The sequence below is a fragment of the Zosterops lateralis genome (genome assembly GCF_965231275.1).
Source record: "Zosterops lateralis genome assembly, contig: HAP1_HAP1_SCAFFOLD_171, whole genome shotgun sequence".
In the NCBI taxonomy this organism is placed as follows: Eukaryota; Metazoa; Chordata; class Aves; order Passeriformes; family Zosteropidae; genus Zosterops; species Zosterops lateralis.
Genome location: NW_028154516.1, coordinates 44,985 through 63,413, shown reverse-complemented (window position 1 = coordinate 63,413; position 18,429 = coordinate 44,985). Strand labels below are relative to the sequence as shown.

The window sequence follows — 18,429 nt, the reverse complement described above, 5'->3', positions numbered from 1 at the left end:
ATTTCTGTTGCACATCCTGGCCAAAATCAAGTAATGCCTTGACTCTCTAACACTAAAAATATTGTTGGAGAAATTCTGTTTTTCTCACTGTTTCTGTGACAAGATTACACCACCACAATAATTTCTCATAATAATCCTGCTTTTATATTGTCAGTTACATTTGGACCAGGGGTGTGAGAATCAATTCCTACTCCCAGGAGGAAAAGTAAATAAAACTACATTACTTTGAAATGTTTTGGTCTATGTTTGTGTGAGGCTCTTAGTGATGGCAAAATTTCGGTTTGGATTTTTCGATGTTCATCTTTAGGCCGCATTTTGCAAAACTAGAAAAGCTTTAAAGGTGACCCTTTAAGGCACAAACAGGCAAAAGAATTAAACAGTTAAATTAACAGCTAAAACAAAAGCAGATTGTGGGGGGGCGGGCACATGTGAGTCATTCAGTGGCTGCTCTGGAAGAGAAGCTCCATTCCAGGCAGCCAGGAGAGGAGCTTGAGAAATGCAAATTAACACTGCTGGGAAAAAGTGGGGACAGTGCACCAGGCTCTTCTTGCCTGCGGGAGGAATTGGGCTGATTCCCTCTGCCCCTCAGCCCAAGCTCTGCCTGCTTGCACAGATGGAATTGGCACAGCCAAAGGCAGAGCCCACAGGGAGGAGATCTGACTCTGCAACACAAATTGCTTCAGCTGCAAAGGGAAACAGCCAGTGGAGAATGGTGTGAAAACTTCACTACAACAAGTGGGGGGAATCATCCCTCTCCCCACTCCAACATGTGCTGGCACTGTCTGTGTCACACAGGGAGCATCAGACCACTGGGCTGTTTGTGCTACCACAGGCTCAGAGAAATCACTTGGGAATCCAAGTCTGGGATGATTTAATTAGAGAAAAGAGATCAATTGATGCAGCCCTGGCTGGAGGGAGCCCCCAAAAATGGGGAAAAGATGAACGGCCACCACAACAAATCCTACAACACCCTGGACCAGCCCCTGGGAACCCAAACCAATTCACATCAGGAGCCAGAGAACACATTGATCATTCCAATGGCACAATTAGATTACAAGATGTCCACGAAATAATAACCAACCAGACAGATCCAGCTCCTCAGTCTGGCCCACCAATCCACCCAAACCAAGAACACAACATTTCACCACGGGCTGGGATCAGATTATCTGGGAGCAGAAGGAGGAGGACAGGGTGGAAAATTAAATGACTCAAGATGCTGTTGGCAAAGAGATGACAACAGAAAAGTGGGGAAACAGAAAACAAAGGAAATAAGAAAGCAGCTCATGTTCCGGTCCAAACGTGGAAAGGATGGGAATGGGACACGGTTTGGTGGCTCCCTGGCACAGCAGGGGTTAAAGGAATGCTCTTTCTCCTCTGTTGTGCTACAGCAACTCTCATCTTTGGGCCCTGCACCACACCTTGCTGAGGGCAGCTCATTCAGCAGCTGAGCAAGGGGATGCAGGTGGCAGCCAGGCCTCCTGAGCCACACACGGCTACAAAAGGACAGGAACTGTTAAAAATGACCCGATAATATTGGCTTTCACATTTGTGCATTAGTCTTTATATGTGGTTATTGATTTCAAGTACAGTGGAATTTATAATCCCTTTTAGCTGCCTGTTAATAAAACTTATTTTTCATTTTAGTATGCACAGTAAAGCCCATGGAAATAGTAGTGTGATGAGTGTTATGTTGATGTATTCACCTTACAGCTTATAGAAATAATTATGTGATGAATGTATTGTACCACAGGCCTTAGCAAAATATAAAATGTTAAAATACTTCTTGTAACCGAGAGAACTGTGTAAAGCAATTAGGTTGTTTCCCACACCTGCTGACTGACCTCTCCAAGTGATAAGGGTGACACCAACCAGAGCACGGGAGAAGAATTAGAGAAGAATTTGTTACCTGTTCAGTATCTGGGAAGTGTGAAACAACAGGATGAAGCCACAAGAAGAAATAAAATATATTGACCTGATCCACAGGATGTTATTTAGATAAGCCAGAACAGAAACCCAAAATAAAGCAAAGTTTCTATAACAATGAAAGCAACCAAGAATATTTGAATAATGCATGAAACTCATGAACATGTATGTGCCTTAGTAAAGTAACAGTACAGAGATAACACTGTCTTAACGCACCCACGGGTCCCTTGGCTGATCGCCAGGAACACCCAGCGCTGGACATGGTCCTGCTTTTTCCCTTATTGAACTTCTGAAAAATATTCTAAGACTGAATATTCGTTTTTCTCAGAATTGAGGTCACTGACAATAATCCCAAAACCAAAGAGGACCCAGCAAGAAAAAACAGAGTCAACGAGTGAATCTGCTTGGAGACAGGGCCGGGGACTGGGAGATAAGGGAGCAACGGGAGAATCCATCAGTTTCAGAAAATGTCCCTCATTGACACGGACTGTGCTCAGCCAAGGCCCTGCGAAATTCCTGAACACGGAGAAGAAGAACAAAGACTGAGCAGAGCCGGGGATATCGGATATTCTACAAAAGGGGGGCGCATATTAACGAGGACATGCAGGAGGCGGATCGGGAAGTCGGAACTTTCCAAGGACCTTCGCCACGGGGCAAAGGGACAGGGAGATGCAGAAGGGAAAATCAGGAGAAAAAGGAGGCCGCGTCCTACAACAATTGGAGAGACCCCCCGGCAAAGGCCGCACGGCCTCTCCCTTTGTTCAGGAATAAAGTCACTTTTACAGGACTCCTCGGGCTCCTGTGGGGACACAAACCTCTGGCCACCTCTGGGAATTTTCCCGCACAGCCCCCCCCGGGGACAGGGCGGCCACCTCCGTCCTCCCCACAGGAACCGGGACGAGCCGGCGCTGCTCCGGCAGCGGCTCCTGCCGAGGCAGCGGCGGGAAGGAGAGCGCGGGCAGCCGCTCCCGCAGCGCCCTCAGGCCACGGGCAACACGGCGCCGACACGGCACAAGGAACCCGCCGGAGCCCCCTGCCGCCCCCTCCGCCCGCAGCCAGCCCCGAGCCCCGGCAGAACCGAGCGCGGCTCCCACCTGCGCTGGGGCCGCCTCCGAGCTCCGCCAGTGCCGCCTCACCGGGCTCCGGCCGCTGCCGCCGCTCCCGGGCCCGCACACGCGCTCCCACAATGGCGCCTCTGCCCAGCCACGGGCGCCCGGGGGGCGGCCCCGGCAACGGGCTTGGCCCCGCTCCGCCCAATCAGCGCGCGCCCACAACCGGCACTGACGGCACAATCAGCCAATGGCGGCGAGCGAGGCCCGGGCTGTGCACACGGCCCACACCCGCCCCGCGCTCTCAGGCCCCGCCCCCGGGCTGTGGGAGGGGAAAGCCGCAGATGAGGAACCGCCCTGGGACGGGCCCGGGCCCGAGTCGGGATTGAGCTGGAAACACAAACAAAGTTCTCTGCACCTCCCGGCCCGCCTTTCCCAGCCCTGCGTGTTCGCTGCCACCGCCTCCGAGGAAAGCCCTCAGTTCTCCCGGCCCTACTCAGGAGCATCAGCGCATGGCTTTGATTTCGCCAAAAAAAAAAGGGAAAAGCCCCAAGGCCCTTGGGCTGAGTGGAGGAGGGGGGAGATTTCTGGCAGAAAACTCCAGAAATCTTTTTTCCCGAGGCGGGGAAGAACAAAGCCCAGCCCAGTGAGGCGGGTCGCTCCCAGCAGCGCCTCTCTGCCGTCCCAGCTGAAGCCCTCGCTGGCTGCTCCGGGCTGGACGGGCGCACCGGGAGCGCTGGGAAGGGGCCCCGGCTCGGGGCGCGGCCCCCGGGGCAGCCCCGCGGCAGCTCCAAGGCTCCGCCAGCCGGGATGGAACGTGGCAGGGGGAGCGGGGAAGGGACGGGGCTGCCGGCGCCGAGGGAACACCAGGGACACCGGGGGCGCTTCACGAGCATTTAATAAGAAACCCCAAAATTATAAACAATACAAAAACAGCAACAGTGGCACCTTAAAAACGGATGGGGGTCAGGAAGAGACATCCCACAGAAGGGATGGAATGGAATTCCACTGAATTGGAATGGACCCACAAGGATTGAGTCACACCCTTAAGGTATTGGTGCCTGTGGGGTCAAATCACACATTGGCATTATTGGCACCTTGCCCCAGCCACAGTCACATTCACATGTTTGTACCTGTTTGTACATTGCACTTGTTTGTTGCCTGTATTCACAGTGTTATACCAATGTAGATATGAAATATCTGTGTATAAATAGTGTTAGAAGAAGGTATATGAAACCTGTTTCCACAGTGTTATATCTACATATATATACAGGCTTAGTGTATAAATGTGTAGTGCAAGAGAAACAGGATGAGTCCTGGAGTGGCTCCAGGAGAAAGAAACCCCCAGCCCCAGCCCAGGCAGCCACACCTCAGCTTCCACATCACCTCCTCTTCCTGCAGATTCATCTCCTGGAGACCAGGCACTGAGGTGACCCTGAGACAAAATACTGAGATGTTCATGAGATCAGGCACTGAGGTGACCCTGAGGGTCAGTGCAAGGCAGACACTGTGCCTGAGGAAGGACATCCCAGGGTCTGGGAAAGGGCAAAGCTGTGACTGCCCAGCACAGAGAAGGTGCTTTGTCCATCCCCTGTTACAGCCGAGTTTGGGCTCTGCTGCACAGATAGGGCATCAGGTATGAGCAGGGCACACTCCTGAGTTTATTCTCAGCCAGGAAAACACACTCTGCATCGCCCAGGACAGGAACCCTGCAAGGAGGAGCAGAGACAATGCTGGCAACACAGGGGACACATTGTGCTCCCACGCCCCCATTCCCTGCCCACATCCCCCAGGCCCTGCTCGGCTCCCTGGGACTCACGAGGAGTTGAAGCTGCTGCCGTCCTCCCACTGAAGCTGCTGCCCCCGTCTGCGCAGCCCCAGCCAGAGATTGACCTTCCGGCTGGGGCGGGACAGGAACTCCTGGGAAGTGAAGAGACCAGCAGTCAGATCTGCACCCCCAGCCCAGGAGCCCCCCAGGCCCCCCTCGGACACCCCACACCCCCAGCCCCTCACTCACCATTTCCTCATCCCTGAGCACGGCCAGGGAGGCCCCGAGCTCAGAGCACCGAGCCTGACCCTGATCCCAGGTGTGCTGATCCTTCGAGAGGAAGTAGCAGATCCTGCGGTACCCGACCCAGTCATCAGGACAGGCCAGCGGAGTGCCAGGAAAAGCTGCAATGTTTGTTTGTCTTCCCCCTGCAGAGGGAAGAGGAGAAGGTCCAGGATTCCCCTCCACAGGCAATAGGGACCCTGCTGTGCCCCGAGGGGCTGGGCTGAGGCAGCTGCTCCTCCCTTACCTGACAGCACAGCCAAGGCCGGCACCAAAGCCAGGACCAGCATCACGAGCAGAGTCAGGACCAGGGTGACCTTGGGATGGGATCTGAACCTCTCACCTGCAGCAGTAAAGAGTCCATGGCTGTGAGGACGGGGCTGTCCTGAGCACGCCCAGCCCTCACATCCCCCCACCCAACACCCGGGGGACACAGGAGGGATCCCCCATTCTGTGTGCCCCTCACTCAGCTGGCAGCAAGAGAAACAAGGGACAGGGGCACAGCCAGGGCCAGGGCACAGCCGGGGCCAGAAGAACTGCCCAGCGCCGGGGGCAGCCGGGGGTGTCGGTCCCGGCCCCTGCGGGGGCCCAGCAGAGCAGGAGGGCTCTTCCAGAGCCCTGGAAACAGCCACAGCCCTGCCAGCCCTGTGCACCTGTGGGGTGACACTGTCCCCTCCCTACAGCCCACGGCGCGGGCCCTGCACTCACCCAGAAATCCTCCACGAATTCTTTCCTGTCCTTTCCTGGTTGCCGATCCACCTTGGACGTCCAGGATTTCATTCACTGTCCTGGCACTGCAGCGGGGTCCTTCCTCCGCATCTTCACTCTCTGCACACTCACCAGTGGCCCCTTCCTGCTTAGGACAAGTGGCTTCTTGTGCCCGAGGCAAGTGTGTAACCCTGGCTGCTGAAACAGGCTGGGGACCTGGGGGCTGAATCACAGCCTTTTGAACGGAGCAGGATTCCCTCTCTTCCAGATCACAGCTGGGCTCTCTTTGCTTGGAATAAAGAACACGGGTTTCCTGAGACATGAACGCGGCTGAAAAAGACGTTCAGAGCTCCGACCCAGGAACAGTTTTACAACGACGGCGATGGAAGGTTTAATGGCCCGTGCCCGAGACCGCGGCTGGTTCCGGCCCTGCGGTTCTCCAGGCTCAGGAAGGCGGTGCCAGCTCCGTCCTGCCCTGTCCCTGCTGCCCGGGGACGCTGCGGCAGCACCTGCGGACACAAGCGCAGCCTCCGGGAGCTCCGAGCCCGGCGGGGCGCCCGCAGCCCCGGCCCCCTCCGGCTCTGCAGCTGCTGCAGACGAGCTCCGGGCCGGGACAGGCGGTGACAGCGCCTGGGACCTGCCGAGTGCCGGCCCGGGGCGGCTGCGGATCGGGCTCGGCCTCCGAGGGAAGAACCGGCAGCCCCGAGGAGGCGCAGGACCGTCCCCTGCAGCCCCTGTCCGGGCGGGCTGGAGCCCAGGGACACTGAGCGCTGCCACCGCCCTTTGTGCCCCTGTTGGGAACAGGAGAGCCGGGGCCTGGCAGGAAAAGCCGAACTTCGGCGGCTTCACCCGGCGCTGTGCCCGGAGGGACATCCCAGCCCAGTTTCACATCCGACTTTTCAAATTAGGGAAACAATGGAATAATCACAGGACGGGATCGCGGCAGTTCCGTGCCGCGCGCCAAGCCCGCCCCTCTCCCCCATTGGCCGACGTCTCCCGCCGCGTCTCCTTCTCGCGCGCTGATTGGTCAGAGCTGGGCTGAGGGACGATCCCGGCCCGCCCACTCCGCCATGCTCGGATCGGCCCCCGGAGCGCGGAGCGACTCTGGAAACCGGGACCGGCCCCGGGAGCGGCGGCAGCGGCCGGAGCCCGGTGAGGCGGCACTGGCGGAGCTCGGAGGCGGCCCCAGCGCAGGTGGGAGCCGCGCTCGGTTCTGCCGGGGCTCGGGGCCGGCTGCGGGCGGAGGGGGCGGCAGGGGGCTCCGGCGGGTTCCTTGTGCCGTGTCGGCGCCGTGTTGCCCGTGGCCTGAGGGCGCTGCGGGAGCGGCTGCCCGCGCTCTCCTTCCCGCCGCTGCCTCGGCAGGAGCCGCTGCCGGAGCAGCGCCGGCTCGTCCCGGTTCCTGTGGGGAGGACGGAGGTGGCCGCCCTGTCCCCGGGGGGGGCTGTGCGGGAAAATTCCCAGAGGTCGCCAGAGGTTTGTGTCCCCACAGGAGCCCGAGGAGTCCTGTAAAAGTGACTTTATTCCTGAACAAAGGGAGAGGCCGTGCGGCCTTTGCCGGGGGGTCTCTCCAATTGTTGTAGGACGCGGCCTCCTTTTTCTCCTGATTTTCCCAACTGATTTCTCTGAGCCTGTGGTAGCACAAACAGCCCAGTGGTCTGATGCTCCCTGTGTGACACAGACAGTGCCAGCACATGTTGGAGTGGGGAGAGGGATGATTCCCCCCACTTGTTGTAGTGAAGTTTTCACACCATTCTCCACTGGCTGTTTCCCTTTGCAGCTGAAGCAATTTGTGTTGCAGAGTCAGATCTCCTCCCTGTGGGCTCTGCCTTTGGCTGTGCCAATTCCATCTGTGCAAGCAGGCAGAGCTTGGGCTGAGGGGCAGAGGGAATCAGCCCAATTCCTCCCGCAGGCAAGAAGAGCCTGGTGCACTGTCCCCACTTTTCCCCAGCAGTGTTAATTTGCATTTCTAAAGCTCCTCTCCTGGCTGCCTGGAATGGAGCTTCTCTTCCAGAGCAGCCACTGAATGACTCACATGTGCCCCCCCCCCACAATCTGCTTTTGTTTTAACTGTTAATTTAACTGTTTAATTCTTTTGTCTGTTTGTGCCTTAAAGGGTCACCTTTAAAGCCCTTCTAGTTTTGCAAAATGCAGCCTAAAGATGAACATCGAAAAACCCAAACCAAAATTTTTCCATCACTCAGAGCCTCACACAAACATAGACAAAAACATTTCAAAGTAATCAAGTTTTATTTACTTTTCCTCCTGGAAGTAGGAATTGATTCTCACCCCTGGTCCAAATGTAACTGACAATATAAAAGCAGGATTATCATGAGAAATTATTGTGGTGGTGTAATCTTGTCACAGAAACTGCGAGAAAACCAGAATTTCTCCAACATTATTTTTAGTGTTAGAGAGTCAAGGCATTACTTGATTTTGGCCAGGATGTGCAACAGAAATCATTTCATCCACTCGTAGCCAGGGTGTGCAGAGGAAATCATTCAGAACTCAAACATGTGAGTTTTACTGGATTTTTCCTAAACTTTGTACAGTCTGAATCCATGGAAATCCTTTGGTTTGATGTTCATTGCTGTCAAGTCGCTGAGTTCTGAGTATTTGGTTTCCTATTGGAGCCGGATTTCTTTGCCTCTGATGTTAATTAGGTCCCCACTCCTGGATTTCCTCATCAGCCTTTTCCAGACCAGGTGTCTCCAGCTATTCCAGGCAAGTGTCTGGGGCAGATGTTGGTTGCTGTTTGCTGATGGTCGTTGATGTTTTGTTGATGGTCGTTGTCTTTGTGGGTGTCTTTTGGGCTATTCCCAGTCTGCTGAGATGTTAAACTCATCTCTGTTGAGTGGTGTAACATCCTTTAAAAGATAATATTTAAAATTCCTTTCCCAGGGCAAAGGCAGACCAAGCCTGACTAGAGAAATAAGATTTTTTTGAAAATTTGAACTTGGTATATTTTGGAGCAATGTGATCCCATCCAGCCCCGTGTGTGAGTGTGACTGAGAGGCAGAGTGGAATTGTCCCGTTGTGTTCCCCAGCCCCTGTGGCGAGTGCAGGCACAGAAAGCCCTGAAGCTGAAGCAGTGGCAGCAAGGCTGGGCCCCCAGTGTCTGGAGATGGCCCAGGAGGTGCCCAGGCAGACTATTCCAGCAGAGGATCTGTGGGCAGGCACAGGGGCTTCCCCCGCTGTGGAGCCCTGGCTGCTGCTCCGGTGCCTTCAGGGCGGGTCAGTCGTGGCCTCCCATCCTCCTCCTGCAGCCGGGAAGTCCAAATCTCCTTTGGGCCTTGCGAGCCCTTGAGCCCAGGGTGAGGGGTCCCCCCGTGCTGAGCTGTGCTGGGGCTGTTTCTGTGCTCAGGGACACTTGGGATGGGCCACTTGGCCCCCAGTGGTGCTTCTTCCCACTCCTCAGGCAGGGCCCCATGTCCTGGTTGGATGGTGTGAACAGCAAAGTCCCAAGGCAGGGTCTGTGCCAGCCCAGCTTCCAGTGGGAGAGATTTCACAGGAGACAGGATTCTGGCCACAGGCTGCTCTAAATACACATCCCTTATCTCCAGCCTGCACTAGGTGGAGAATTGCCAGGGGAAGGAATTCCAAAGATCAATTCCAAGGGAGATAATCGAATATGTGCCCTGGATCTGGCTCTTATTCTTGCCAGAGCCAATGGCAAAAGCCCCACCTGTGGCCTCTTGGTTTCTGTCAGCAGCTTCCAAAGGTGTTTCTTTATTTCCCCATTCATTCTTTCTACCTGACCTGAGCTCTGGGGGTGCCAGGGGTTGTGGAGGTCCCATTGTGTTCCTAAAGCTGCCAGAACCCCCTGAAGGATCTTTCCTGTAAAATGAGTTCCCCTATTGTAGTTTATTGCTTCCACAATCCTTTCTCTTGGAATTATTTGTTTCAGAAATACCTTTCTAAGTGATGCAGTGATTACTGCAGAAGTCAGAATTGCTTTTGGCCCCCCTGTTGGGTGACATGGTGTCAGCAGGAGATATTTCAGCCTTCCTGCTCAGGGCATTTCAGTCCCAGGCTCTCACAGGCACACACAGCTCTGCCGGTTGAGCTGACCATGTGGGGGGTAACCTGTGCTTTGTCTAATTCCCTTTCCTAAATAACAGCGTGTCTTGTAACCCTTTTCCCTTCTGCTGCCCTTGGAGCCCCATCCAGAAACACCTTTTCTCCCTGAGGCCAGGGAATGTCTCATCAATCTCTCCCAGCCTGGCTCTGGAGCTCTGTCACCTCAGTGCAGTCATGGGTTTCTCCCCAGCCCCTGTGCAGGCTGTTCCAACAGGAGGCTGGGTTAAACCCTTCCCCTGTCCTCACTTCTAAATCCTCCTGTGCCACTGAACAAGTTTCCTGCTGTAATAACCCAGCCCTGCTCTTTTGGTTCTCAAAGCCTGAACTTGATGCCAGACTTGGACAACAGGAGATCCTTGTGCTGTCAGTTTTCAGGCCTCAGGTCCCATTCAAGCTGTGGCTGCACAATTCTGCAGACAGTGGGGCCACTGTGGCCACTGGGTTAAACATTTTAGCACAAGAATTCCTTTGGCCTGGCCCTGTTTAACACTCACATACAATTCCAGTTCCTTTTCTGTGTCTGGAGGAGGCATGGCTTGGGCATCAATCATTTTGGGTTTATTTTTCATTTCTCAATTTTTGTTCCCTTTCCCACGTCCAAAGCGTAACATTGAGTCTGTCTGGGGTTAAAAAGTCATACAATGTTCTAGCTAGAGCAGAGAATCCTCAATCCAGGTCCTGCAATTCCCTATTAATCCTCAGAATTGTCACAGCTGCTTTTTAGTCCTGGGTAACATTACTCCTGAGATTACAAAGCCCTTCCTTCCCTCCCTTGCAATAGGGTTTTGCTTTTAGACACCACTCGTGCTGTGTAGTGACATCCGTGGACGGCAGGGACAAGGAACTCTGCAGAGCTTAGATATTCTAGAAACACGTGGCTTTATTACAAGGGTGGTGGGTAAAGAGGGCTTTGCCTTCAGCCACCAGCCTGGGCTGGAGGGAAGCCCCGAGAGAGAGAGGGGAGAGAGAGGGTAGAAGAGAGCTCAGGGGTAGAAGTGAGGTAAGAGTGGGGGAAGGGATAAGACAGCAGGGATAAGAGAGAGGGGGCAAGAGCGTGGGGGGAAAGAGCAAGAGAGCAAGAGCAAGAGAGAGGGCACCTTGTTACAATCCATTCTCTCTCTTTTTGTGTTGAATATTCTAATTCACAGTGACCAACCGGTGCAAGATCCAAAACCTACAAACTTTGCATGCAGCCTATGAGAACTACTATATTACCATGTCATTTTATATTCTAAACTCTAAAGACTACTTTTCTTATCTGCTTTTTCCCTGATCCCTTGCAAAGTGGAAAGGCTGCATTCCTGAGTCCTTTTGTTTCTGCCCTTCAACCCATCTCCAGCTAATCACCGTTTTCCTGCCTCCCATGCCTACATGTCAAAGCTGGCTTTCATTTCTATTGCACTCACAGGTTTTTCATCTGCAGTATTTCTTGCCATACAATCATATCCATAAGTCCTTCCTGTCCCATCTTTCCCAACAGTGCTGGTTGCTTCAGAGTAATTTGGAGAGGCTGGGAATCTAATTTTCCTCTTTCCCTGGGGCTGCCCACACTTGTGGGTTCACTTCAGCACAGGCCTTGCCAGACATTTGACACAGAGGTACAAGAGAACTGGCCTCTGTATCACCTTTTACAATATTAATTTGCATTCCCAATTTAGCCATCAAATGCCTCCCCAGTAAATTACAATCACAATGAGGAGCAAATAAAACTTCCTGCATTTCAAACCCATCCCTGGCATCTGCTAATAGTGGTTGAATAAAACACAGCCCCTCATCTTTCCCATTTGTCCCCTGGATAATCAAAGACATTTTTGGCCTTTTCCCCCCTTAGGTCTGAGAATGAGAGTGGGTGGAGAGGCCCCTGTGTGTATGAGGAAAGGCCTGGTGTGGATGCAGCCCCAGGCTGAATGTTGTCAAGGGCTCCAGTGTGGTGGGTCCCTGGTGTAATGGGAGCTGTGGCAGCCCTAGGAATCCATGTCCGTGCAGGGCTGGACTTGCTCCTGCTGAGGGTGCTGCTGTGTGTGCTTGCAGTGTCCCTGTGGGCTGCAGATGGATCCCTGCTTCCTTGGCAGGGGCTGTTTGGGTGGGCTCTCCCCTGCCGAGGAGGGCAATGCCTGTGCCAGGTGCTTGTGGCCGAGCCCGTCCCCTCGGTGCTGGGGCCCCCTTGGGCCCTGGGCTTCATCCCTCAGGGGCTGTGGAAACTCTGCCATGGCCTTTGCCTTCAGCTTGGCCTTTTCCTGCTCCCTTCTTGCCTTCACCTGCTGTGCCTTTGTGCCCAAGTGCTGCAGGGGCTTCTTGTGCCCCTCGTGCAGCCCCCCTGAGTGCCTGTGGGTGCTCATCCTCTGACAGCTGCTGAGCTTTCTGCACAATCATTCCTTTCTGCAGGGCCCAAACAAGATCCTTCAAAGATGATCTGGATCCTTCCCGGGATAATGCACATTTCCCAGCTCTTCCTTCCTTCCTTCCTTGGCGCTGGTGCTTGTGCAGGCCGTGCCCTGCAGAGCCCGTATCCCAGAGCCGGTGCCTGTGGTGCCGCAGTGTCCAAAGGCGGCTCCCCCGGCGGGCAGGGCCGGCAGCTCCACGGGGCCGGGCAGCGGCCGGGGCGTCCCGCAGCCTCCTGGGGGCCGGGGGCCAGTGCCGGCCCTGCCCGGGGGGTGGTGGGGTCAGGCAGCGCCCGGCGCTGAGCCCCGGCTGCCCCACAGCCCCGGCCCGGCCCCGCAGCTCCCCACAGGCCCCCAGCCCGTGCTCCCGGTGCCGCCCCTCTGCGCCCGCTCCTGCCGCTCCCCAGCACAGAGAAACCCCCTGGGATCCTGACCTCCTTGTTTGCCTCTCCTGCCAACCGGGGCTACAAACCATCTGCATCAGCTCCCAGAGTTTGGGCATTACACCCTGCTTGAAAACGTCCCAGTCCTCAGTATTTTTCTCTTCCTGTTCTTTTCCATCATCCTCTTTCTCACCACAGAGATTCCCACCGACCATGTTCGCCCACCTGGGACCTTCCAAACTCCTCCAGGACCCCCCAAACTCCTGCTGAGACCCCTCAAATCCCACCTGGGACCCCCCAAACCCCCTCAGGATCCCCCCCATCCCCCCGGCCCTACCCCCGTCATGCGACCCAGTTTTTCTCCTCGGGCCTCCTCTCCTCGGGCCCCGCCGGGGAAGTCCCCGGGCTGCTCCGGGAGGGCGAACATGGTCGGTGGGAGCTCGGAGGGGGCACGGGCGGCAGGAGAAGGAGCCCGGAGCGGGATTCGCGGAGAGAGAGAGAGAAAAAGGAAACAAACGGCGCCGAGTCCCGGAGCCGCAAAGATGGCGGTGCCGCCCTGAGGGGGTGTGCCGCCCTGAGGGGCGGACAGTGACAAAGGGACCAAAGTGACCAGAGTGAGGGGACAGTGACAAAGGGACCAAAGTGACCAAAGTGAGGGGACAGTGACAAAGGGACCAAAGGGACCAAAGTGAGGGGACAGTGACAAAGGGACCAGAGTGAGGGCATGGAGACAAAGGGAACCACCTGTGTTGAGGTTGGTGCTCAGAACAAGCTCCAAACCCCACCTCTGGTACGGACAGACCAGTTTGGACAGGCAGCCTCGGCTCAGCCCACTGTGACCAGTCCCATTGTCCTTGCACTCCGTTCTCATGGAGATGCCACTCCAGTCCTCCCAGACTTGGCAAACGTCCCACCTCAGCCAGGCCAGGGGCTCCTTCAGAGTCTGGGATGTCAGTCCCCAACCATTGGAGACAGTTGTGGGGCAAATCACATCCTTGGGCAGACTCTGACACCATCCCAGTTCTGGTGTCCCCACCCTGCTCCTGGTGTCCCCATCCCTGTCTCCATTGTCCCCACCCTGCTCCTGGTGTCCCCACCCTGCTCCTGGTGTCCCCACCCTGCTCCTGGGGTCCCCATCCCAGTCCTGGTGTCCCCATCCCTGTCCCCATTGTCCCCAGTGCCCCCATCCCCACTCCTGACTCCCAGAGAGGAACTGCCGGACCCTGGAGGAGGGCACTGGGATTTATTCCCTGCAGCAATGTGGGGTTGGATGGTGGTTGCTGCTGCCCAGTTCCCAAGAAGCATCTCCTGTGGAAAAGGCCCTTGGGGGGAATTCAGACCAGGCCTGAAGTCAAGTCCACACACCACACACACCACGGCTCAGCTCAGCAAGGAGAGGCAAGAAGGGCCTTTGTAGGATTAATTCCAGCACAGGTTTATTCCAGCACGGCCAAGGGAGATCAGGAACAAAGATCAGCCCTAAACAGAGGTCAGGAACCAAGGGTTTGAGGGCACTGGGCAGGACAAAGGGCAGGGCAAAGGTCAGTGACCCAGAGGGACAACGGGGCCGGTCACCAGGGGTACCATCACCAATGGGAATGCAGGGAAAGGAGAAACAGGAGAACTGGGAGCACAGGGGAGACCAGACTGGGGTAGGGCACAGAGTGTCACAGGGCACTGTGGGGGGAAGATTTCTCTCTCAGCCTGGCTGCAGACTCTGGGCTGTGTTCCTCCAAGGGGAGGCCCTGGATTTTTCCCTGAGGGGTTCAAGGGACTCTGCAATTGCCCAAGCAGGATTTATTGCCCAAAGCAGGATTTATTGCCCAAGCAGGATTTATTGCCCAAAGCAGGATAATTTCACACCAGAACTGAAGCATTGGGAATAATCGTAGTTCCCGGCTTTAAACCATTGGAAAAGAGTAAATTGATGCGTTAGCAAGAGCTGTGGGGTGGGTGGGAGCAGCAGGGTGAGCTCTGCCGGCAGCTCTCGGCTTTCCTGGGAAGAGGAAGGGGCTGGATCCAGCTCCGTGGATTGCTCAGGCAGTGACTCCTGCTGGGATGAGAGAGGGTCACAGTGTCACCCTGTCCCTGTCCCCACCCCACAGGATGGACCTGGCTGGAGCCCATGGAGAGCAGGAGCTGCTCCAGAATCCCACCTGATCCCATCCCAATCCTGCCTCAATCCTGCTCCATCCATCCCAACTAATCCCACACTGGAATCCTGCCCTGATCCACAATCTCACTTGATCCCACCCCAATCCTGCCCCAGTCCTGCTCCATTCCATCCCACCTGATCCTTGTCTGGAATCCAGCCCTGATCCTGCTCCATCCATCCCACCTGATCCCGCTCCAGACTCCAGCCCTGATCCCACTCCCCAGTTCCATCTGATCCTGCTCTGGATCCCTGCTCTGATCCACAATCCCTCCCTGATCCCAGTCTGTCCATCCTGCCCCAGTCTCCCTCTGGAATCCCACCCTGATCCCGCTCCACACCTGCGGTCGAGCCGTTGGTTCCAACATCTCTTACTGCAAAAAGAGAAGATCCATGAGATCCCAGCAGGGATCACAGACCAGGATTAACCCCAGGATCCGTCCTGGGATCTGCACAGAGGGGATCCAGAGCTGGATCCACCACTGGGACTCACCGGCTGCCATGTCGTATCCATCCCTGTCCCTCCTCCCTGTGGAAAAACAGTGGGATCAGCGTCAGTGGCACAGGATTCCTGGAACGGTGCCGGGTGGATCCGTGCCCCTTCCCGACCCCCATCCCGTGTGTTACCGGATTGGCGCTTCCAGACAATGAATCCAATGAGGACAGTGAGGATGAGGATGGCAGCGATGACGGACACAGCGACCACCACGGCGAGATTCCCGCCAGATGTCGGCTCTGGGAAATGCGGGATGGTGAGGAGGGGAAGGGGAACCCCCGTTTGGGAATTCCCAATAATTCCCACATTGCCAGGCTCACCCCAAGCGAAGATCCCGGGCTCCAGCATTCCGGGATGCTCCACCCGGCACCGGTACTGCTCCCGCTCCTCCGGCAGCGCCTCGATCCTGGCCCAGGTGTGGAAGGTGCCGTCGCTGTTGGGAACGATCCTGCCCCACTCCGTCTCCTGATCCCACATTTCATCCCCCTTCAGCCAGTTCACTGCGATGGTCTTGGGGTAGAATCCGTAGGCGTGGCAGGACAAGATCAGCGTCCCGTGTTCCTCTTTTCCAGACACATGGACATCAGGGGGCTCTGGAATGGGGTAACGGTGAGATGCACCCATGGAATTCCATGGGAATGGGATGGGGGTGAGATCTGCCCATGGAATTCCCACTGGAATGGGATGATGATGACATCTACCCATGGAATTCCATGGGAACGGGATGGGAGTGACATCTACCCATGGAATTCCAACAGAAATTACTGTGTTCTCCAATCCTCCATTCCCAAATCCCAAATTCCCACCCACCTTTGCGCTCCAGCTCCTTCTGCCCGTATCTGACGTATTTCCGGAGCCATTCAGGGCACTCGTGCTTCAGGTAATTCATCTGTATCTCAGCCATGGTCCCGTCCTGTTCCCAGCGCCTCCTGGTGATCTCAGCAGCGCCGTCGGCCGCCACGAATTTCCCGGATCCCAGATCAAAGGAGATGAAATCCCGCCCGTCATAGGCAATCCGGTAGGATCCATGGATGCTCCCATCGGACAGGAGGTCACAGCCATAAAGCCGCAGCAGTGTGTGGAGACCTGGGGGGATTGTACCCACTGAGACACATGGAATTGTGTCCCAGCCCCACTGAGCCCCATTCCAGCCCTATGGAGCCCCAGAGTCTGATGGAGACCCACAGAGCCTCATCCCAGCCCCTTGGACCCCATGGATGCACACCCCAATCACATGGGATGGAACCCCAAGGATCCCAACGTGGCCCCACAGATCCCATCTCAGCCCCATGGATCCATGTCCAAAGCCCATGGATCACAGGAAATCCCATATCATCCTAATGGATCCCTATCTCAGCCCCTTGGAGCCCTGTGAATCCACATCCGAGACCTACAGATCCCATTCCAGGCCCATGGATCCCCATCCCAGCCCCACAGATCACCCCACTCACCCCTGCTCTGGTTGTACCGGTCCCGCGCTGTCTCCAGGTCCACAGCACACACATGCTGGTTCCCCACATTGATCTGGGTGTTCCTATCCCAATATTCCAGCTCAGCTCCGTCCTTCATCCACTGTGTCAGTGGCTCCGCCCGGCCCCGCTCGCTGTTGTAGCGTGTGATGGGGATCCCATCCACAAACCCCATTTCCATGTACTGGGGGACCCCCGGGCTGGGCTCTGACACCACCATATTCAGGTAACGCAGGGAGTGGAGAACTGGGGGGACACAGAGATTTGGGGGGTCATTGAGGGGTCAGGGATCAATGAAAGGGGAAACTGGGAGAGGGGATGCAGGGGGAGATTGGTACAGGTTAAGGAGGAGCAGGGGGTTCCCTGTGCTCAGAGATGGAAATTCAGGGGGATCCCAGTGCCCAGAATCCCCCCAGGGACCCTCCATGAGCCCCGGGGACCCTCCCAGGCCCCCTGGGACCCCCATGCACAGGGTGCAGAACTGGGGGGACGCAGAGATTGGAGGTCTGGGGGCGTCCAAGGGTCAGGAAGCAGAACCGGGAGAGCCGGGAAGGGTCCAAGGTTCAAGGAAGGGACTGGGAGAGGCGGGATGGGGGATCCAGGGGGTCCCTGTGCCCACAAAAGGGGGGTCCGGGGGTCCCCGGTGTTGAGGGAAGTGGGGTCTGGGAGCCGGGAAAGGCAGGAATGGGGGTCCAGGGGGTCCCTGGGTCAGGGAAAGGGGGGTCTGGGGCTGGGAGAGGCGGGTGGATCCCGGAGGCGCAGCCTGGGCAACGGGAAAGAGAAAGAGACCGAGGGAACGCGCTGGGGGAAGGGACGGGGCAAAGGGGGAATTCCAGGGAATTCATCTGGATCCCATTGGATCCCCCTGAGACTCCCCCGAGACCCCTGGGACGGCCGGGACCCTCCGGGACCCCGTTTGGGAAGCGGCGGGAGCGGAAAACGGGGGGACACGGAAAGCTGGGGGAACTGGGGGTCCGAAGGTGAAGGAAAAGGGCGGGTCTGGGGTCTGGGAAAAGCGGGATGCCCGAAAAGGGGGTGCAGGGGGGGGGTCCCAGGGCACTGACGGGGCTGCGGGGGGGTCCCTGTGGCCGAAAATGGAGATTTAAGAGTGTCCCAGTGCCCAAAAATGGGGCTTCAAGGGGAGTTTCCTTCTCGAAATTCGGGGTTCATGGGGGTTCCGGTGCCCGAAAACGGCGGTTCAGCGGGTGCCGGTTCCCAGAAATGGGGGTCCAGGGGGATATCGGTGCCAGATAAGGGGATACGGGGGGTCCCGGTGCTGGGGAAGGGGATGGAGGGGGGTCACAGGACCCAAAATGGGGCTCAGGGAGGTTCCTGTGCCCAGAAATGGAAGTTCAGAGATGTCCCGGTGCCCGGGAATTGCCGTTAAGGGTGGTCCCGGTTTTGGGGTTCCCACTCACCTCTCGTGGCGCCCCCAGGGTCCCCCAGGAGCCCCAGGAGCCCCAAGAGCGCCCCCAGACCCAGCGCTGGAGCCATCGCGCTGCTCCGCTGCGGCCCCGCCCCCAGAGCCGCCTCCCGCCCCGCCATTGGCGCAGCTATTCCGTGCTCGCCAATGCTGAGCTCATCTGTTAGTGACGTCACCGGTCGCTGGGCAGATCCCGGTCTCTCAGGTTGGGACGCGGAAGCGAAAGAGACCGAGGAAGGGGACGGGGAATTCCGGAGAATTCGTCTGGGGACATCGGTGCGGGATAAGGGGGTACAGGGGGGTCCCGGAGTCAAGGAA

General features: G+C 56.6%; 1 protein-coding gene and 1 long non-coding RNA gene across 6 annotated transcripts; both read right to left on the bottom strand.

Annotated features, from left to right (window-relative positions):
- Positions 1-4,085: 4,085 nt before the first annotated feature.
- On the bottom strand, positions 4,086-5,249 carry LOC310923653. The gene is made up of 3 exons (XR_014592669.1): positions 4,990-5,249; positions 4,792-4,892; positions 4,086-4,681 (listed from the first exon to the last, which is right to left on the bottom strand). It is a non-coding gene; the product is annotated as an uncharacterized lncRNA (long non-coding RNA).
- Positions 5,250-13,980: 8,731 nt separating this feature from the next.
- Positions 13,981-18,204, bottom strand: LOC310923654 (class I histocompatibility antigen, F10 alpha chain-like; the record flags this gene model as incomplete). 5 transcript variants are annotated; one of them, XM_083885573.1, is made up of 8 exons in its annotated part: positions 18,107-18,204; positions 16,671-16,934; positions 16,030-16,305; positions 15,540-15,812; positions 15,351-15,458; positions 15,217-15,252; positions 15,065-15,097; positions 13,981-14,624 (listed from the first exon to the last, which is right to left on the bottom strand). In XM_083885573.1, the coding sequence occupies exons 1-8, from the start codon at positions 18,180-18,182 to the stop codon at positions 14,608-14,610; spliced, it is 1,083 nt and encodes a 360-aa protein (XP_083741699.1). In that variant the 5' UTR covers positions 18,183-18,204. The 5 variants fall into 5 exon arrangements, with proteins under 5 accessions (XP_083741699.1, XP_083741700.1, XP_083741701.1 ...); XM_083885574.1 differs by having other exon boundaries at positions 13,981-14,621; XM_083885575.1 differs by lacking the exon at positions 15,065-15,097.
- Between the last annotated feature and the right edge of the window lie 225 nt (positions 18,205-18,429).